This window comes from Miniopterus schreibersii (genome assembly GCF_964146895.1).
Source record: "Miniopterus schreibersii genome assembly, chromosome: 7".
NCBI classification, from domain to species: Eukaryota; Metazoa; Chordata; class Mammalia; order Chiroptera; family Miniopteridae; genus Miniopterus; species Miniopterus schreibersii.
The window spans coordinates 37533171-37555591 of record NC_138108.1 but is presented as its reverse complement, the minus strand read 5'-3'; the positions used below and the strand labels follow the sequence as shown (position 1 = coordinate 37555591).

The following is a 22421-nucleotide window of genomic DNA, read 5'->3' as shown; positions in this document are numbered from 1 at the left end:
CCACTTCAATTAATAATGGGTCATCTAGCACCAAACAAGTTTACTAATTTGTTTTTACCTTCCACTTCCAAGGAGGCAGTGCCAGATACAGATCCCCCTTGGTTGGTAGCTCTGACTTGGTAAACTGTGGCATCGTCATCCGTGACAGTTGCAATAACGAGCTGGTGGTAGCCACCCTTAAACTCCTGAACCCTGTACTTTAATCCATCTGCGATGATTTCTTTGCCTTGTCTGTACCATTTCACAATAGGTTTTGGATGGCCAGTCACTTTGCAGACCAAAGTAGCATTGCTCTGATATCTGACGTTTAGATTTCTTAGTTCCTCTTTAAAGTGTGGTGCCTGGATTGGGACATCGGATATGGGAGTGACAGGTTCTGATATTTCACTCCATTCGCTTTCCCCACCTAGGTTTTCACACTTCACACGGAACTCATATTCAAGACCTTCAATAAGGTTTTGCACTGAGAAGACAGTTTCTCGAATTTCTTCTGTTGTCACTGCAATCCATTTATTCTGCTTCTTCTCACGCTTCTCAAGGTAGTAATTTCTAATCTTTGCACCACCATCACTGGCAGGTGGCTTCCAAGCCACAACACAAGACTCTTTCGTGATAGCAGTAATAGTTGGCTTGCCAGGAGCACTTGGCTTTTCTATTTAAAACAAACAGACAAAAAGGATTTGAGTATTGAGGTGAAACAAGCAGCTGTATTAAAAGCTCATTTTTTTAAAAAATGTTATGAATTCAAAGTTCTATTAAGAATCGCTATTCCAGAAAAATGAATTGATTATTTTATGCTAAGAAACTTAGCAAAACATGAAGTTCCTTTTTAAAGAAGAAGGGATAGGGTATATACAGGGGTGGGAAAAAGTAGATTTACAGTTGTAAGTACACGAAACACAGTTTATTCTTGTATTATAATATATTAATTATTGTATTATTTTCCATACAAACAACTGTAAACTTACTCTTGCCTAGCACCTGTTTGCTCTTTTAGGTATGCAAAAATTCAATTTCAGTGAGATAAAAGGTTCTTGTGCTATACCTGAATCTTTGCTGTTTCCTTCCAAAATTTATTTCTGTTACAAAGAGTTTTATGTAAAGATATTTTTATGTAAAGAATTTTGCCATATGAAAATTGTAGCAGTTGTACTCACCAAATGGACTCTTAATGATCACAACTGAGGGGACCTCCAGAGGGTCACTGATGCCAAAAGTGTTCTGAGCCGAAACACGGAAGTAGTAGCCAGCATTTTCTGTGAGGTTCACAATTCTACAGGTTGTCACTGAGATGGCTGAAGACACCAATTGCCATTCAGCCCCTTCCTTGGCCTCACATTTCTCCACCACGTAATTGGTGATCCAGGAGCCTCCATCATCTTCCGGTGGCTTCCAGCTAATCACTACAGAGTTCTTTAATAGAGCTTCAATCACAATGGGTCCTGTAGGTTTGTCTGGTTTATCTGTTGAGGGAAAATACATAGTAGTGGTTTTTGTAGTGTCTCCCAAGATTTGTTTTCCTTTAAAAATAATAAAACACTGAAAATGAAAATAAAATACCTTGTATTTCCACATCAAGGATGGCATCAACTGTTCCAAAAACATTGCTGAGCTGAACTTTGTATTTCCCGGCATGAGTCTTACGCTGGACATTCTTCATGACGAGATGAGTGTAGTGCTCGGTGTTTTCAATAGTGGTGTTTTCTGAGTTTTGTACAAGTTTCTGGCCACGGAACCAGGTGATGGCAGGTACTGGACGACCAATGTACATAACATGAAGTCGAAGTGTTGAACCCACAGCACCGTAATATTTCTCTTTCAGTGGGTAACCGGGATGGAACTGCGGTGTTGCTTGCAGGAGAAGCTTACTACTGGTTTCTACCTCTCCAACCTCATTAGTAGCTATGCAGGTATAAACACCTTCATCTTCTTGTTCCTCTGTCATTACTGTCAGGGTGTGCGTGCGCCCATCTGAAGACATTTTGTACTTCCGGCTTTGTACGAGCTCCTTACCAAATCGGTACCACTTAATGTCAGGGAGAGGCCTCCCAATGATCTGGCATGAGAGTTGAGCAGCTTCACCCAATTTGGTGGTAACATCCTCCATTTCTTTGCGTACTCCTGGGGCTTCTCCAGCTGAAGGATATGAAAGGTAATAATGCATTATTGTTACTACTGATTCTATAATCCCCTGTCCTTGAATATCAGGAATTAATTTATCCTATTGACTAACACTTTATTAGAGACCATGATTTACATGAGTTTAATTCTTAAAAACTCTTTGCCGTCATTTTCCTGGGGTCATATGGAAAATAGGGATTCAGCGAGGACATTATTATACAGAGTGGCTTTTTTCTTTATGATTGGGAGGCATTAATGATGCATAGAGTTTTGAGGAAATGGGAATTCTCTCTATAAATCTGTAGTATCTTTGTCCTTACTTAGGTTCATTGAAGTTGGGTGCATTTGTTGACCCTTCAAGTCTTGTAAGGAATTATAAAACAACCCCATTGCACTCTAGGGAGATATTGCTCTAGGATTGTGCTCAGTTCACTGCACCTGACATTTCCTGTGATGATGTGCTAGGAATGGCTTCCTACAGAACCGATCCACCACTCCCTGTGCGTGCATATGCCAAAGTGAGTGTGACTCTTTCCAAACACTTGCTCATCAAGAAAGCTTTCTGGAGATCTACTTAGCATAGGGGAAGAATTAGTCGTAACATGTTACTTAGTTTGTAAATCATAGGCAGAGAACAAATAGCTACTTACATGTTAGTTTCGTCTTTACAGACATAGCAGTTCTTCGAGGTCTGCTAAGCCCAGCCTCATTTTCAGCAAAAACCCTGAATTCATATTCGGTAGCTTCCAGCAACCCCCCTATTGTGAATTGCCTGTCCTTGATGTGGTCCTTATTGCTCTTCTTCCAGGCACTGTCTCCGGATTGTCTATATTCAACCCAGTATCCAAGGATTTCCTTGCCACCATCACATTCAGGTTTCTCCCACTGTAGAGTGACACTATCTTTGGATATTGAAAGAATCTCAAGTTCTCCAGGTTGGCTTGGCTTATCTGAAATATTTTAAAACAATTGAAAAGGGAATCAACTATACTGCTGACATAAAAGAAAAAGACCAAAGATGGCTGGCCTCTTTGATTTTAACCCCTTTAGAAATTCTCTCCTTACCAAATGGATCTTTGCAAATAACTGGTTCAGAAGCAGGACTGGTCTCACTTAGGCCAACGTCATTCTGTGCGATGACACGGAACTGATATTCAGCATCAGGAACGAGCCCTGTGACAGTGTACATTGTGGTCGTTATCTGAGTCTTATTGTGCCTGACCCACTTGTCAGTTGATGTCTCCTTGCGTTCGATGTAGTAGCCCGTAACTCGAGAACCACCGTCGTCTTTGGGCCGGGACCAGGACAGGCTGACAGAACTCTTGGTCACATCAAGTACTTCTGGAGGATTGCTTGGAGGCTCTGGAGGATCTAAGGGTATTAGTAGAAAACACACATGTGTTAGAGTACAGTTAGTTCGATGTAGTAGCCTGTGAGCTGATAGCTTATTTCAAAACAAAAGAGTACTGACAGAATTTTTACAATGTTGTGGTTGGAAGAGCACTTACTTAGTGGTGTTTTTGGTATGACTGGTTCCTCAGACTTCAAGGGTTTACTTATGCCAAACTGGTTTTCTGCTGAAACACGGAAATGGTATTCCACATTTTCTTTGAGGCCTTTGACCACCAGAGATGTACCTCGGACTCTGGAATCAATGGTATACCAGGCGGCTTTAGGCACTTCTCGTCTCTCAAGGATGTAGCCTAAGATGTCAGCGCCACCATCATCAGCTGGGGGTCTCCAGCTGACCCTTACAGAGCGAGCTTGTATGTCATCATATTCAAGTGGCCCTTCAGGAGTGTTAGGAATTCCTATCACCCTGACTTTGATGTAAACGGCCTTCTTGCCACATTTGTTTTCCAGAACCAGGTCGTAAGTGCCAGAATCATCCCTTACTGCTTCTTTGATGACAAGCTCGGTGTGTGTTTCAGAGGTTGCAATCATGGCACGCTTACTAATATCTTGGCCTTCTTTGGTCCATTTACATATTGGGTATGGTTTTCCTTTGATTGGAATGGTAAGTCTGATGACTCCACCTTGTCTTACAAGGACACCCTCCTGGTATTTTTCATCAAGTTCAATATCAGGATGTTCTGGGGAAAAAGGCAGGGTTACAATTAGCATTTTTTTTTTTTTTTTTGCGGGGAGGAAGAAGAAATAAGTCTTAAGGCAATTATGGCAGAAAGTAAATGATTGGGTGTCTTACCAAGCATTTCGGTGATTTTGACAGTTCCTGGTACCTCAGCAGGCTCCCCAGGTCCACCAGCGTTACAAGCTAGGACACGGAATCTGTATTCCGCGCCCTGAGGTAGGTGAGTTAGAGTATATTCCCGGATCTTGGTTGGGGTGGTGTTACATTTGGTCCATTCATGTTGATCTACTTTTTGCATTTCAATCAAGTAGCCGGTGACTTTAGATCCTCCTTCATCTTCTGGAGCACTCCAGGCCAGGGAAACCGATGTCCTTGTTGTATCAGTAACTCTAGGGTTTTGCGGCTTTCCTGGAGGAGCTGGGAATAATAGTAAGACAACAACAAGCTTGTTAAAGTTCCTGCAATTTAAAGTCAACTGTGCCACCTAACAAATCCACTGAATGTGGAAACATGGACTGTTAGCATTAGAATATTTTTTGTTTTATAAAAATTTATTCATTTTTTTAAGTTAAATATACTTAAAGTTCTTGTTTTTTCTTTTGCCTGAAATATGTTTTATTTACAATCAGTACTACTATTTTACATTTATCATCCATTTTTAAAGTGCTTTCAGAAATATTGACTTATTTTAAAATTTTAACTGGAGTCCCATTTTAAAGAGGGGAAATAGGCTCGAGAGTAGACTTTAAAGTTATTTGCCAAAAGCTCCTAAGGGCTGGGTTGGGGGGGAGTTGATGACAAAGGGATGCAAGGAAACTTTTTGAGTTGATGGAAATATTCTGTATTTTGATTGTGGTGGTGGTTATATAACAGTAGAGCTTTCAAAACATACAGACTTATACATTTCAGAAGGCTGAATTTTACTACATTAACTTATACTTCAATAAACTTGACTAATACAAAATGTATTACCAATTGGATCCATGGCAACGATGGGTTTGGAAGGACGACTTGGTTTTCCGGTCCCTCTCATATTAATGGCTGTGACACGGTGTTCATACTCTAAGCCTTCAATAAGGCCAGTGGAACGGTACCGTGTCATTGTCACTGGTACTTTATTTACACGGACCCATCGTTCTGCTCTCACTTCTTTGCGCTCCACAATGTATCCGGTCACTTGGGAGCCACCATCCTCTTCTGGTGGATACCAAGTAAGTGTCATGCCATCACGGGAGACATCAAATATCTCTAATGTTTCTGGAGGTCCAGGAATACCTGCAGCAAGACAGAGGTGAACACAGTATGGCAATATGAATAAAGACTCATGCATTCGTATCAGTGTGTGTTACCCTTTTAAATGGTATATAAGATTCCTGTGACTACTTTTCCAGTGTTTTCATTTTTCTACTTTTCTTGCTGTTCTTCATTTTCTTTAATTTTATAAATATTTATTAAGCATGCACTCTTTATTTTTTCTCACTTTACCATAGCCAGTCTGTCCTTCCTTCCCTCCTTCCCTTCTTTCCCTCTATCCCTCCCTTCTTCCCTCCTTCCTTTCTTTCATTAAAAAAAAAATCTAATCTCCAAGCAAAGGAAGTTTAGAAACCTTAGAAAGACCCTGGGTTAATTTTGTGACCTATTTTTACCTACATTAGGGCATATTAAAGAACAGATTCCTTTTTGTTAACATTGAGAATCTGAGGAGGGGAGAATGGAGGAAGGCTCCAAGGACTTACTGATGCTGCTGCGACATTCTATGACCTCAGACTGCAGGTAAGAGCCAATCCCGAAGCGGTTTGTTGCAGCCACACGGAACACATACTCATTTCCTTCAATGAGTCTGGTAAACTTAAATGTCGTTCTAGTCACTGATTCAGACACTGGCAGCCATCCTGGACGATGGGCGTCACGTTGTTCTACCACATAACCACTCAAAGGGGCCCCACCATCCAATTCAGGTGCTTCCCAGGAAATGGTGACTGAAGTAGCATCAATTTCATCGACTTTGATAGGCCCAGTTGGTGGACCAGGCTTGTCTATGAAAGGAAAAGAAATCCAGGAAATTAGTTTTCACCTCAAATAAAAATTGGGTGACTGAATGTCAGCAATAACTTGCATGTGTCTTTGTTACATGTCCTTACCGAGAATGATAACTTTAATGGTCTCTGAAGTAGTTCCAGTTACATTTTTCAATTCAAGTGTATATTCTCCAGTATCTCTGATTGTGGTTTCACGGATGGTTAATTTTGCTACTTTGGTATGAGTTTCAACTGTGACACGCTCTGATTCTTTTAGTTTAGAACCAGAAAAGAACCATGAAGCAGCAGGAGGTGGACGACCAGCGATGGGTATCACCAGCTCTACTGGCCGGCCAGCTGGGACATGGATGGTCTTTTGAGGCATCGTAGAAAGATCAATTGTTGGCAACACTATGATAAAGAAATTAGGCATTTATTCTTAGGCATTATTTCTAATGACAAAATGTCATGAATTCTGAATGTTTTCTTTATATTACTTTACTATTAATTGTTATTTTTTGGCGATTTGGTACATACCTCTGAGGTCTTGTACAGTCACGGGTGTGATGATCTCTCTTGGTTCTGACACACCTTTCTCATTCTGTGCCCTTACTCTAAATAAGTACTGTTCACCTTCATTTAGGGAAACAACAGTGTGCTCTAGGACTGTGGATTTTAAGGTAACAACCTTCATCCATCTGTCAGTGTCAGCTTTGCAGGCTTCAAGAACATATCCAGTGAGTCGGCTACCACCATCATAGAGTGGTTTTTCCCAGGCAAGGGTAACAGTTGATTTGGTGACATCGACTACTTCCAGTTTCGTAGGCACCAAAGGCACTTCTGAGACCAGAACTGCATCAGATGTTTCACAAGGCTCTCCAATGCCGTAAATGTTTTCTGGTAACACTCTGAAATAGTACATGGTTCCCTCTACAAGTCCAGAAATCCGGTAAAGTGTCTTGCTGCATTTGGTAGTTACCGTTTTAAATGCTCTCATGGCAGCTTCACGCTTCTCAATAATGTAGTTGTTGACTGGAGCTCCACCATCAATTGTAGGGATTTCCCAGGTAATGGTCACAGAATCTCTTGATACCTCCTTAACTGTCACTGAAGGACAGGGACCGGGAGTATCTAAAAAGTAGAATGAAAGATCCATACTTATTTGCCTGATTGGTTGATAGATTTTTTTTTTTTTTTTTTTTTTGGGGCAGGAAAACATAACACAGTTCCTCTCTAGAGAGGTGACCAATCCTATAGGTCAAGGTGTATCTTTTTAGAGATTCTACTCACAGCATCATTTCAGACAAATACTTACCGTATACTTTAACAAGGACTGTTGCTGATTTCTTGCCAGATTGATTTTCGGCTTCAATGGTGTATTTTCCAGCATCGTACCGGTTAACTTTGTCCACAATAAGCAAAGAGTAGCTCTCAGTGGTGTCAATGATTGCCCGGTTTACAAGGTCAATGCCCTTCTTGCTCCATGTTATGACAGGAGGTGGCCTTCCAGATACAGACACCATCAGGCGTAATGAGGCCCCAGCTCTGATGGTCACAGTCTTCTTTAAGTCATCTGCAAGCTCAAGATCTGGTATTTCTAGAAAGCAAGTGTCAAAACTTAATTAATTCATGAACAGGCATGACAAGAAAATAATTCACCTAAAAATTTATATGATAAATACCTATTCTTTCCACAGGCTCAATTTCGGCAACTGATTCGCTGTATTCACTCATCCCCATCACATTCACAGCAGCGACTCTGAAGGAGTATTTCTGGCCCATTTTAAGGTCTACCACCGTGAACTCAGTATTTCGTATTGTGGCGTTGGTGTGCGCGCGGTACCACTGATCAGTGTCCTTCTCTTGCATCTCAAGAACATATCCTATGATGTCAGTGCCTCCATCGTACATGGGCTTGGTCCATGCCAAACTAATGCTGTGCTTCGTGGTATCTACAACTCTGGGAGCAGAAGGTGGTCCAGGGGTATCTGTGGAATATTAAAAGGGGGATGCAGATATTAGACAAATAAGAAAGCCTTGAGATTTGTATTTTTGGTTTTCAAAAGTCACAAAGGCATTATTGTTCTTGTCTATATCCAGCAAGATCATCTTTGTAACTGGCCTCGTCTGATATTACAGGACAGCACTATCTGCTATACTATCACTATTATTATTATTATTGTTATTATTATTATTTTAAGAATTAAACTTCTTTGGAAAGGTAGATGTTTCTTCCCTGCTACTTTGGCTAGCTGTGCTGTGTTCTAGCTAAGCTCACTGTTTAAAGTATCCATTCTCAGGGACTTTTCTTTAGTTGCTCAGCTTTCACAGGGCTAATATCCCTTTTCACCTCTATAGGTGACAATAAGTACAGGAATCGGTTTCTTCTTCTACTTCCCCTATTCAGTCCCAGCGGTTTATTCCTTAGTTCTTGGGCTCTAACTCTACCCAGGGATTTTTTACTTCTTCTTGAAGCTCTTGTAAGAGTTATCTTGTTAGATACTTGAACCTAACAAGAGTAGTTAGTACCTAAAACTATGCTTGGCTAAGCCTCTTCTTAAAAGAGACTTTGTCTTCTTTCTTTTCAGTATCTATTATCACTACAGTGCATTTTCTCCGTTATTTAGAAGGTTTATAAAATACATCCTTTTCATATTGGTAGAATAATATTTTTATCATAGATTGGAAAATATAGCAGTTTTCCGCTATTGCTAACTTATCAACAGAAGTAGTAGTTAACATGTTCCCTGATTTAGGCTATATTTAAAATACTGCTCATATGCATATGCTTTTCTAGACCACTCATAAATTTGAAGTGGCATTTTGGAAAATTATTTTTAATACAGTTTTGATGAGCATCAGGTTTATGTATGATTCTTGGAACTCACATGATGGTTCTCTGCAGGAGATAAAGTTGGAAGCCTCGCTGGGTTCACTGTTACCAGCAGCATTCACTGCGGTCACCCGGAACTGGTAATCACAGCCTTCCATCAGGCCAGTCACCTTCAGCCTGGTATCATACACCACATAGTCTTTGTTGACACGCGTCCAACGCAAGCTCTTCTTCTCACGTTTGTCCACTAGGTAGTTGCTGATCTCATTGCCACCATCAGATTCGGGTTTTAGCCACTGAATAATGATATGCTCTTTGCCAGCCCCAACTCTTTCAGGTATGCCGGGTTGTGATGGAATAGCTGTTTATATTTTTATGAAAATAAGGATAATCAGAATTGCACCAAGTCACTGACTGCCCTCCTCTCACCCTGATCCCACTACATTTCAACTACCACGTTGTTTAGAAGTGTTAATACTCACTGAATGAGTTTCTGGCTATAATTGGCTGTGTTTCAGCAGGCACACCAGGGCCATATTTGTTTACTGCCCGCACTCGGAATATGTATTCATTGTTCTTGATGAGTCTAGTAACGACGTAGGATAGGGTTGGGCATTCGCTCTCAACAATCACCCAGTTGAGCCTGCTGGTCTCGCGCCTTTCCACAATGTAGTGAGTTATTGCTGCTCCTCCATCCTCTGGAGGAAGGCTCCAGGCTAACGTGCACTTCTCCTCCGTCACCCTGCTCACGGTGAGATTTCCACATGGGCCAGGGGTATCTGAAACAAGTGTAATGATGAGCAGTGATGAAGATCTTTCTTTTTGCCCACACTTAAAAAGTGCTATACAAATAAAAGAACATTTGACATGCTTACCAAGAACTTTGACCAAGACAGACACGGCCTTGGTCCCACCGGCATTCTTCACTGTTAAGGTATATTTTCCACTGTCGCTTCTGTCACAGAATTTGATAACAGCAGTTGCTCGTTTGCCAGTGTACTGCAAAGAGACTTTTTCACAGAGGTCTAGTTCCTTGTCCCCCTTGGTCCAGATGATTTTGGGTTCAGGTTTGCCACCAACAGCGGCATCCAGAACAAGATCTGAGCCTGCTCTGATGGTAACCAGATCACCCTGCAATCTGGCATCCAGTTCAGCCTTGGGTGGAGCTGTCATGGGCAAAACAGTTTTGAGTGAATATATGACAGTTTATTTTCACTTAAATTGTGATAATTTAAAAGGAGAACATTGAGGATTTTTTACCATATTCATCTCGGCAAGTGACGGGGCCTGTAGATTCTGATCCTTTGCTAATTACACCTGCGGCATTCTTGGCCAACACACGGAATTCATAAGTGTCTCCTTCACTGAGAGCAGTCACAGTGAAGAAGTTGTCAGATACAATGGTATAGTTGCACTTCAGCCAGCGACCATCGCCAACTTCACTGACTGGCTTACGCTCTATGATGTAGCCCACAACCTTGCTGCCTCCATCATATATTGGGGCAGACCAAATCAGTGACACTGTAGATCTTGTGACATCTGTCACCTCTGGTCTTCCTGGTGCGTCTGGAAGGGATACAGAAAAAAGTTAAAAAGTGCAATTCTGAATTCCATTAGTACCAATGATCATAATGATAATAATAATAAATAAACAAATGGTATGTGTAAATTTTGACACATACCAACTGGATTTTGTGCCATCATAGGTCGTGAAGCTTCGCTGGCTTTGCTAACACCTGCGGCATTGAGCGCATATGTTCTGAACTGATATTCCAGTCCTTCTACCAAATTGGTCACTTTGTAGTTGCACTCTAAGCATGGCACTTTGTTCTCTTTCACCCAAAGAATGGTGTTGCGTTCTTTCTTCTCAACCCAGTAGCCAATGATTTTGCTGCCACCATCGTGATAGGGTTCTTCCCAACGAATAGACATGGCATTGGCTGACACGTGGTAGACTTCAGGTCTGGTAGGAGCACTTGGTGGAACTAAATATAAACAAAGGTATCAAATATGAACACAATTTTATAAAATTCAGGGGAAATATTTAATAATAGAGCTTTGAAATATGACTTTTATTTTTCTTACCAAATGGATGCTCAGCAATTATTGGTGCTGATTCGAGAGGCTTGCTGACACCAAATCTGTTCTCTGAACTGACACGGAAAGAATATTCCATGTATTTTGTGAGATGAGTGACTTTAATCTGAGTGCGCTTGACACTGGAATTTATAAGCTGCCAAGCTGTTGTACCCGACTCTCGCTTTTCAACTATATAATTAGTAATCTCGGTGCCTCCATCATCTTTAGGTTCAGCCCATGAAAGGACACATGATTCGGCTGAGACGGATGAGACTTCGATGGGGCCGGTTACTGGACCTGGTCTTCCGATGACCACAACTGTGATGGTAAATGTTTTAACTCCAGCTGTATTTTCCAGGGTCAAGAAGTATCTTCCAGAGTCACCTCTCATGCTTTCTTTTACAGACAAGGTGGTTCTGTCTTTTGTTGTTGTGATACTCATTCGATCTGTCTCCTTAAGTCTCATTTCTTCCAGCTTCCATGTTACTTTGGGGGTGGGACGACCACTGATTGGCACATCAATGGTAAATGTGCTTCCTGCTTTGCAAGTTATGAGCTGATTGGTAATTCCAGTAAGGTCAGCAGTGGGCTCAATTTGAGGCTCCTTGATAATAACAGAAGAAAAGGCTTCCCTGGGTTCACTGTAGCCAGCATCATTCTTGGCCTTCACACGGAATTCATATTCAGTGTTCTCAACTAGGCTTTCCACTGTGAAAGTCAGCTGTTTGGTATGACCAGCTTCAACCCAGAAGTCAGATCCCTTTTGTCTCATTTCGAGCAGGTAGCCAGTGATCCGGCTGCCTCCATCATGGTCTGGTTTAAGCCAAGCTAAGACTGCAGAGGATTTGCTTGTGTCAACGATATCAAGTCTCTTAGGTGGAGCAGGCTGTTCTGTGGCTATAATTGGTTCTGGCATTTCATAGTATTCACCAACACCATACTCATTTTCTGCAGAAACACGGAAATAATATGGAACGCCTTCTGCCAGGTCATTGACCTTGAGGATCTGACGAGTGCATTTTTCACTGACAACCTGCCAGCTACGGCGACTTGCTTCTCGTTTCTCTACCACATAGTGATGGATTCGGGCACCACCATCAAGGAGAGGGGCATCCCACATCAGTGTAACAGATCCCCGGGTCACATCCTTGAAGGTAATCGGGCCAGGTGGCCCTGGCGTGTCTAGCACCTTGACTGTGAATGTGATTGACTTACTACCACTGCTGTTTTCCACAGTAAGGGTATATTTCCCTGCGTCATTTCTGTTGCAGTTTTCCACGGTGAGGGTGCTGAAGGAGTCTGTTGTATGGATATCAGCCCGGATGCTAAGGTTAGAGTCTGGTTTGCTCCACACAGCTGTAGGAGCCGGTCTACCCTGGTAGGCAATGAAGAGGCGGATGCTGGCCCCAGCTCTAACAACATGAGTCTGCTTGAAGTTTGCATCAATGTCTAACTCAGGAGCTGTTAATCGGTCAACTGCTTTAATTGTGCCAGTCACTTCACAGCTCTCTCCTTTCCCAGCGCCATTGATGGCACTAACCCGGAATCTGTATTCTTCCCCCGCTTGTAGATCCGTGACTGTGTATCTTGTTTTCACACATGCCTCTGCGTTCACCTTGTGCCAGTCTTCTAAGTCAGCTTTGCACATTTCAATAATATACCCAATTATTTCCATGCCTCCATCAAACACTGGCTTAGACCATTCTAAGCTCACAGTTGTCTTTGATGTGTCTGTCACTTTGACCACAGAGGGAGCACTTGGTGGGCTGACTGGCTCTCTACATTTGATTAGTCTTGAGATATCACTGGCAGGTCCTACTCCTGCAGCATTTTCAGCCATGACACGGAATTCATACTCATTCCCCTCTATCAGACCAGTGACTTTGAATCTTGTCTCAGAGATTGGTCGTTTGCTGATCACTTTTACCCATCGTGTGCTTTTCTTTTCTCTCCTTTCAAGGATATAGTGTTGAATTTCATTGCCACCATCTGATTCTGGCCTTGTCCATGTCACGGTAATGCTATTGCCTGTTACGTTACTTTGTTCTGGAGTGCCAGGGGCATCAGGAACAGCTGTAAAATGAAAACAAAGAAATAAACCAATTAGACATGTTTGCTTGGAAGTTAATCATATGACATAGTACCACTTCATAAATATGGACACTTACTGTATTGTATTTGAGCAACCACTGGGTCAGAATCCAGTGGCCTGCCAACACCAAACTTGTTAACTGCAGAAACACGGAATTGATATTCATTGCCAGTTATTAGTTTAGTGGCAGTGTAGCTGTGAGCTTCACATTTATCCTCAATTAGTGCCCAAGCAAGTCTGCTGGTTTCCCGTTTTTCAACAATGTAGTGAGTGACGGGAGAACAGCCATCATTGAGCGGAGCATCCCACCACAGGGTCATCTTCTCGCCAGTAATATTGGTGAATCTTATTGGCCCAACTACTTTTCCTGGTGTATCTGTAAGAAAAAGTTTCCACAGTTAGTTGCTTTTTCTTTGTCCGTTAAAATGCAATCAGGCCTGACTCTAACCCAAGTCCTGAAAATTTTAAGATTAAGAAGCTATTTTAGTAGAAGTACCTTGTACTTTCACGGTAATTTCTGCTTTTGCAGAGCCAGATACATTTTTGGCTTCCACTCTATATACACCACGATGGTCCCGAGTAGCATCTCTAACAAAGAGGCTGGTGGATCCGAGGACATCAGTTATTTCCATATTCATCTTCTTTTCAATTTCTACTTCATCTTTGAACCAAGTTACTCGAGGTACTGGTCTTCCTTGTACCAAAGCTTTAATTCTAAGACTCTGTCCAGCTTTAATAATGAGACCATCAAAGTACTCAGGGCCAAACTCTACTGTTGGTGGAACTATAAAAGAAATAGAAATAATATATATTAATGTGGCTTAATAATGATAAAAATAAACATGGTTTTCATTAGTACCATATCATAAAGCTTGGAAGGGTAATGCTCATTCTGTATTACCAAAGGCTGTTCTGCAAGTAGGATTGATAATTGAGACTGTAGACTATGGAGTTAGACATTTGCATATTATTATTTCCTTTGTTATGTTTGTCATGTTATTAATCTTGCATTGGCATTTATAAAAAGAGGAACAAAACATTTATGGATCATTTACTTCCTAGTACTGCGGCAGAGTCAAACAAGTTCCTGTACGAGGCTACCGGCTGCACTCAGGCAAGCTGATGACTGTGCTATTGATGTAGCTATATTCTAGTAACTTCAGTACAGATGGGCAGTTATTCTTGAGAGTCTTTTTAAATGTATTATAAATTACTGGAATTACAAAGCTAAAAACTCAGTTCTACTTGCATGCTATTTATATGGGAATGGAGTGAAATAATAGACATGGTAGATAGAATTGATGCCAAGTACATTTTTTTCTTCTTTTCATCTGAAAGGTAGACAATCTAATTCATCGCATAACAACCTTGGATAATTTGTATGAAATGATCTTTCTGTTCCCATTTTGTAGACCAAGGACCAAAAGTATTTTTCAAAATGTGAATGCTCTGAGCCGTACTGGAACTCAGTTGTAAATGCTTACCATTTTCGTCTCTTGTCATGATAACGCCAGAAGACTGTGAAGGAGGACTTATAGTTCCAACAGCATTTCTTGCAATTATTCTGAACTCATATCGATCCCCAGGACTAAGTCCTGTGACTGTGTACTGACATTCACAGACGTCAGTAAAGTTGCATCTAACCCAGCGATCACTCCCTTGCCGTTTCTCAATGCTGTAGGCCACAATCTTACTGCCTCCATCACGCAACGGTGGGTTCCACTTAAGTGTGATGGTTTCTCGGGTGACGTCAATGTAGTCAGGCGTGCCAGGTGGGTCTAAAAAATTATATGGAAATTAAATGCATCATTATTTCTGTAGTCAGTTCTTAATTGTCAATGGAAGAAAAATTAAATGAGCAAATCCCACAAGCTCATTTTAGTCATCAATTTCAATTTTTTTATATTGTAGTCTTTTAAAAGAACTTTAAATTACTTTATCAGACTGATTTAAAATTCTCCCCCTTGCTTTACTTGACCAGCTTCTCTAGTGAGAAGAAGATATATATGTGAGAAGGTGATACATGGAAGAAAAGCAGTGTTTGATTTACTTGTTAATGTGTATTCAGTTGCTGAATTAAATATATTTGAATAACACTCAATCACTTACCTACTGGGGAAACAGCTAAGGTAAATTTGCTTGGGTCACTTGGTGAGCTTAGGCCGGCAGAATTTTCAGCATATACACGGAATTGGTAATCTAGGCCTTCTATTAGTCCAGTAGCTCTATATTCTCTTCCAGATATTGGTGATGTATTAACTCTTTGCCAGAGGATGCTATTTCTTTCTTTCTTTTCAACGTGGAACCCAGTAACTTCTGAACCACCATTATACACCGGAGCATCCCAAGTTAGTGACATGCCATCAGAAGTCACATTGTATACAACTGGTTTTCCTGGGGGGCCAGGAATCCTGAACTGGTGTTTTGCCACAATAATGGTTGAGACAAGTGGCTGGCTGACTCCGTATCTGTTTTCGGCTCTCACTCTAAATTGGTATTCAGAATCTTTGACTAGATTAGGAACTTTGAAAGTCGTCCTGGCAACACTCGAGCACACCATCTTCCAGTTAGTTTGTGAAGCTTCCCGCTTCTCAATGCTGTAACACGTGATTTCTCCCCCTCCGTCATCTTCAGGCACATCCCAGGACATGATGACGCTGTCCGCTTTGATTTCATCAAATCGAATGGGGCCTTTGGGCTTCGATGGCGGGCCAAGTGTGATGACTGTGATGAGAAATGAGTTTCTACAAACTGCGTTATCAAGAACAATGGTGTATTTCCCTCCATTCTCCTTCTTGGCGTTCTTAATATTCAGAGTAATTTTGTTTTCAGTTTTACTGAGACGAACATTTTCACTTTCTTTCAATGGCAAACCATCTTTCATCCAGCTGATAGATGGTTTGGGTTTTCCTTTATAAGGTAATTCAAGGTGCACATTATGCCCAATTCTCACAGTGACTTGTGCCCCAGGGATATCTGACAGGTCAACTTCAGGTGTAATTACAAGTTCTTTCACTGTAACCGGCCCAATAGTGACAGGATCACTCAGTCCTTTCTCATTTTTGGCAGATACTCTGAATTCTAGAACTGACTGTTCCTTAAGTTGGCCAATCTCAATTTCACACGTCTTACTTATGCCAGCATGTGACCATGCTTGCTCTGTACTACTTTTCCTTTCCACAACATAGTCTGTGATGACACTACCACCATCAAAGTCAGGTTTGGTCCAGCTCAGGGTAACAGATGTCTTTGTTGAATCTTTCACTGAGAGATCGCGTATAGGAGCTGGTACTTCGGCAGCCTTCACGGGCTCTGTGGTTTCACAGGGTTCCCCAATTCCAATTTCATTTTCCGCAAGAACTCTGAAGAAGAACGGAGTTTTCTCTGACAAATCTGTTACCTTAAAGGATGTACTAGAACATTTGTTTGTCACTGCAGACCATGTTCTTTTGGTGGCATCTCTCTTTTGAATGACATAGTTGATTATGGGAGATCCTCCATCAATGAGAGGAGGATCCCAGAACAGAGTGACTGTGCCTTGAGAAACGTGTCTAATCTGTAGTTTCTGGCAGGCGGCTGGCGTATCAAGCACTTTAACACTCACAGTTGAAGACTTTGGTTCACCAACTCCATTCTCTATTGTGAGAATATACTTTCCCGTATCATTGCGAGTCACTTGCGGGATCATGAGTAATGAGGACGAGTCAGTGCTTTGAATGCTGTATCTGGCATCACTGCCAAGATTCTTCTCGTCTTTTCTCCATGTGACGGTAGGTGGAGGTCTGCCTTTAAAGGGAACAAACACTTGTACATCTTCACCGGCTTTAGCTATAATAGAGGTTCTGAAAGCGACGTCCAGGTTGATCTCTGGTTCCTCTGTAGACATAAAATGGACATATACAATGAATTTGAATGAGTGATATACTGAAGGTACTCTAATAAAAACAATAAACACACATTCATACCACTAGGTACATACCAAGTATATCTTTAGCTTGTACAGGTTCAGTCATTACTATAGGTTCTCCTTGCCCAGCACAGTTTACAGCAGATACCTGGAAGTAGTAATTGACTCCAGGTTTCAGGTTAGATACCACATATTCTGTAGTTCTGACCTCTTCTTTGGTAGAGACAATAGTCCATTCTTCTTCTTCTCCTTGTCTCATCTCGACAACATATCCAGTAACAGCACTGCCTCCATCATAGACAGGTTTACTCCAGCCAAGAGTGATGGATGATTTAGTTGAATCTGAAATTCTTATCTTAGCCGGTGGGCCTGGAGGATCTGGAATGGCCATTCACAATATAGCAGTTACATAATCATGTACAATTTAGTGACATGAAAAAGGACATGGGTGAAGATGCTACATTTATGAGCACTTACCAATGGGATCAGCAGCTTTGTAGAAGTCAGAAGGTTCAGAGAACGGACCCTGTCCAGCAGCATTTACAGCAGAAACTCGGTATTGATAGTCACTGTTCTCCGTGAGTCCTGTCACTTTCTGTCTGGTGTCACGGATAGTCTCCTTTAGGACTTTAAACCATCCAAGACTTTTCTTGTCTCGTTTCTCAAGGAAATAGCCGATTATTTCACTACCACCATCTGCAACTGGTCTGTTCCAGACAACGGTCATTGAATTCTTGGTAACCTTTGTCACCTCGGGTATGCTTGGAGGCCCCGGTGTAACTATGTGGGAAGGAAAAGGAAAATGAGTTCAAAGGATCAACATTACTGACAAATTCTACCTTCCAATCTTCCAATCTTATCTGAGAATATTAGTTGCATTTATTACACTTTGCACCTTGTGAAGAGGAGGATACTGAGAAGAGATGTGATACAAAAGAAAATCATAGTCGTTCTAAGAAAACATTTACAAGCTAGTAGAATAGCCTATATTTAGTTTTAGAATATTTAAGTGTTGGATTTCAGTTTTCTAATGAAACTGTATCTCACCAAATGCATTCTTTGCTACCACTGGATCAGATTCCAGGGAATCACCAATTCCGTATTTGTTCACTGCTCGAACCCGGAAGATGTATTCATTTCCTTTGATAATTTTGGTGGTTGTAATGATGCACTCTTCCAAATTTTCAGACACCATAGACCACACGACACGGCTTGTCTCACGCTTTTCCACGATGTAGTGAGTGATTTTGGCACCACCGTCATCCGTTGGAGGCCGCCAGAGAAGAGTTATCTTTTCAGCAGTAACGGTCTTAAATTCTATTGGTCCTCCTGGGGGTCCTGGTTTGTCTGTCAATGAAAGAACAAAGCAGTGTGTTAATAATTTTTAAAGGGCTATTACTTAAAATTACTAAATTTTAGGCCAACAAAATATGATATTGGCCTTTATTCAGCACCTACCAAGGATCTGGACTTTGATGGTGGCTGAGGCTGAGCCCATGGCATTCCTTAGTTTTAATTCATAGCTTCCACTATTAAGGCGATTTGCATCTTTGATGAGTATAGATGCAAGGTCAGTGGTATTTTCGACACACACCAGTGCATTGGTTTGTAATTCTTTATCATCTTTATACCACTCAATTGTAGGCTCAGGTTTGCCAGAAATGCCAGCTCTGAGCTTCACAGATGTACCTGCTCTGTATTTGACAACTTCTGTATATTCTAGAGGCAAGTCAATCACAGGTCCACCTGCAGGAAAAACAGATGATAAATATTTAAAAGACTAAGAGGATGAAAAAAATAATTATGATAACTTCAAAGTAAGGTCATTGGCCTTTATTTAAAAATATGTATATACACATAGTTGTTCTAATCCTATTTACCCATTATTTTAAATATTCAAATTTTACAAGCTGCTCTTCTATCCAAAATGGGTAAGAAAGATTGTGAGCAAGCCCTGTACCCCAGTGACACTGCACTAATTGCACAGGGACTTAAATGCCTTTGGAATCTATTTAAAAGTCTTTTAGGTGTTTGATTCCAGTGATGGAATGAGATACACTAATGAAAATCAGCATTATACATTTTCTTATATGCTAGGTTCTCCTTTCTCTTCCTCTAATTGCCTCCTACCTCTTATTATTATTATTTTCCCTTCCCAGTTTACTGATATTCAAATTTCGGTGGTACATGTCAGACCCTTGAAGTCTGAATTCTCTACTCAAAGAGCTACATACTTCACTGGACAGATTTTCTGCCATGCTTCTTAGAACCCCCCCCCCCTTTTTTTTTTTTTAAAAAAAATTGATTTTAGAGAGAGGAAGGGGGAGAGAGAGAGAAATATCCGTTGGTTGCCTACTGCACGTGTCCTGACCGGGGATTGAACCTGCAACCTGGGTATGTGCCCTGTCTGGGACTTGAACCCGCCACTTTTTGGTGTATGGGATGACACACCAGCCAACTGAGCCACAGTGGTCAGGGAAGTGCTAGTCAGATACAACCCTGCTTAGCTTCCGAGATCAGACGAGTTTGGGTGTATTCAGAGTGGTATGACCGTAGACAGAACTTTTGAGAAATAGAACTAAATCTGACTTGCTTCTTGGTCTCACAAGTACTGATTCAGGGTCCACAAAGCCCGATTCATAGAGGACAGCCCTGGGATTCTCAGCATGAGGATGGGAGTGGACACCATAGAGGCTCCTCCTTGCAAACGGAGGAAACTTGACACTTTTTGAAAGTGTCACAGGGTACCTACCTCTGATGAAATCATAACTTTTAAACCACTTGAGTTGAACATGCCACTTATTTTTCCGGAATGGTCAAGTATGTATATTTTGGACTGACAACAATGTACAGAGAGTTCTGGAGTTTGTTTGAATTTTCACTCTATCACTAATGAGCTGTTTAATGTTGGAAAAGTTACATAAGCACGCAAAACCTCAGTTTCTCTTCTGTAAAATGGGCTAAGCTTAGGGCTGTTAGAACTAAGAGAGAGAATTCATGGAAAGTACCCAGTAAATGTTAGCTGCTACTAATACTGTCATGAACACCTCTGTTTAGTCTTTGACTTATTTAAGAAGAATATTTCCTGTGCACTCAACCATGGTCTTAATTATTAAGTCTAATGATTTAAAAAAGAAGAGTGAAAGCACGAACTCATACAATCAAAGAATCATAAAAGGTTGAAGCTGGAAAGGCCTTTAGATATTCTGTAGTCCAAATCTCATGTTTTACAGTTACATCAGGAGGCCTGGGGGAGGTTAAGGAAATTCCCAGCTAATTTCTCCTAGATAATCTAACTAAGGTATATACTAAAAGTTATTCTATAGATTAGGACCAAACAGATTAAGGAAAACTATTGAGTTAACTGCCATTGGGATTCAAAGTGCTAAAAATGCTTACCATAAGAATCGATGCATGTAACGGGGCCCACAACCTCAGATGGATTGCTGACGGAACCAACAGCATTTCTAGCAAAGACACGGAATTCATACTGCGAATTCTGAGTCAAGCCAGAGACAGTGAATTGAGTCTCAATGACATTGGTGAAGCTGGCTTTGGTCCACCTGCCATCTGGAAGGTCTCGTCTCTCAACAATATAGCCTGTAATCTTGCTTCCTCCATCGAAAGCTGGTTGTTGCCATGAAAGGTTGACAGAATTCTTTGAAATATCAGTGATACGGACATTTCTTGGTGGTTCTGTGGTAATAAGAGAAAGCAGGTGAGTAGCAAGCACTATGTCAACATTATTTTGCTTTGCAGAAACAAGATTTTCATTTTTAAGTATCAGAAGCATCTTTTTCATGACAAATACATACCACAGGCATCTATGGCTAGGACTGGCTCAGATGGGTGACTGGGTTTTCCAACACCAGCAGCGTTTTCTGCATACACTCTGAATTCATAAATAAGTCCAGCACTGATTGTTGTGACTTTGAAGTGAGTTGTGCGGATAACCATTTTGTTGACTTTTTGCCATAAAATACTGTTTCTGTCTTTCATTTCCAGGTGATAGCCTATAACTGCATTGCCTCCATTGGACACTGGTTCATGCCAGGCCACGGTGATGCTTTCTCGAGTAACATTAGTGACCCACGGTGTAGATGGTGGTCCAGGTGTTGCTACAAAAGACAGAAATGCCATAAGTTAATACAGACATTTGAAACATGTAAATGAAAACCTGGGATCTTTGCAAAATTTGACAACTTACTGAATGGTAGTTTGACAACCACACAAGCGGAATCTATGTGATCACTGATGCCAAAGCGGTTTTCTGCCTTGACGCGGAATTGGTATTCTTCTCCTTTGGTCAGTTTCATGACTTTAATCATGGTTCTTGCAACTGTTGAAGACACTTCAGCCCATACTGCCGTACTTGTCTCTCTTTTGAGTACAATGTAATTGGTAACATGACTTCCACCATCATACTTAGGTGGCTCCCATTTGAGAGTCACGCTTTCTTCAGTTATATCACTAACAACAATAGGGCCAGTTGGGGGACCAGGCCTGTCCAGTACGACGATGTTAATAAAAGCTTTGGTTGTTCCACTGGAGTTGGCAGCTGTGATCTCATATCTTCCAGCATCAGCAGCAACACTTTCTTTGAGATTAATGGTCAGGTTCTCAGCAGTGACTTCAGTATTAAATCTCATGGTTGCTTTCAGGGGGACACCATCTCTTGATAAGGTCACTTTGGGCAGTGGTTTTCCAGAAATTGGAATGTCAACTTTAAGGTTTGAACCAGCTCTAACATATACAGTATGACTTGGGAAATTCTTCATATCAATTTCAGGTGGTTCTGAAAAAGAAGAATATGGCAGATGAAGGTGAAAAAAATTTCTAAAAAATTAACTCAGATCAATGCAAATAATTTTAAATTTTGCTTCTACATAAAAATAAACATACCTAGTTGCTCCTTAACAAGAACAGGAAGAAGAAGCTCTCTTGGGTCACTCAAGCCAGCTTGGTTTTCAGCAAATACCCGGAAAAAGTATTCAGAATTTTCCCTCAGGCTAGAAACGACGTGACGGGTTGACTTCACCACGGCACATTTAACCCAATTTTTCTGCCCTTTTTCTAGTGCTTCAACGATATAGTGTACAATTCTGCTTCCACCATCATGTTCTGGCTTCAACCAGGCCAGGGAAACACTATCTTTGGATACACTTGTTACTCCAAGTTTTTCAGGTGGGCTTGGTTTTTCTAAGAAAGTAAGACATTAAAGGAAAGGGAAGGTTATTACAACATTTTTATACATGTATGGTCTTCCTGCATTGTCAAGA

The 22421-nt window shown here is 41.1% G+C and overlaps 1 protein-coding gene across 1 annotated transcript in view; it reads right to left on the bottom strand.

The window, feature by feature from the left end:
* LOC308559674 (titin-like) overlaps positions 1-22421 on the bottom strand; it is a 269782-nt gene that overhangs the window by 10158 nt on the left and 237203 nt on the right. The window contains 31 exon segments of the mRNA XM_081142718.1: positions 59-652; positions 1158-1463; positions 1561-2136; positions 2772-3071; positions 3187-3492; positions 3630-4214; positions 4328-4630; positions 5186-5488; positions 5950-6249; positions 6355-6642; positions 6769-7362; positions 7547-7828; positions 7914-8219; positions 9120-9425; positions 9547-9843; positions 9940-10230; positions 10325-10630; positions 10747-11049; positions 11150-13216; positions 13312-13611; positions 13732-14019; positions 14720-15013; positions 15345-17111; positions 17215-17520; positions 17620-17922; positions 18190-18489; positions 18601-18888; positions 20542-20838; positions 20958-21260; positions 21350-21937; positions 22045-22341. Of these exon segments, the coding sequence (XP_080998844.1) occupies positions 59-652; positions 1158-1463; positions 1561-2136; positions 2772-3071; positions 3187-3492; positions 3630-4214; positions 4328-4630; positions 5186-5488; positions 5950-6249; positions 6355-6642; positions 6769-7362; positions 7547-7828; positions 7914-8219; positions 9120-9425; positions 9547-9843; positions 9940-10230; positions 10325-10630; positions 10747-11049; positions 11150-13216; positions 13312-13611; positions 13732-14019; positions 14720-15013; positions 15345-17111; positions 17215-17520; positions 17620-17922; positions 18190-18489; positions 18601-18888; positions 20542-20838; positions 20958-21260; positions 21350-21937; positions 22045-22341 (13944 nt within the window).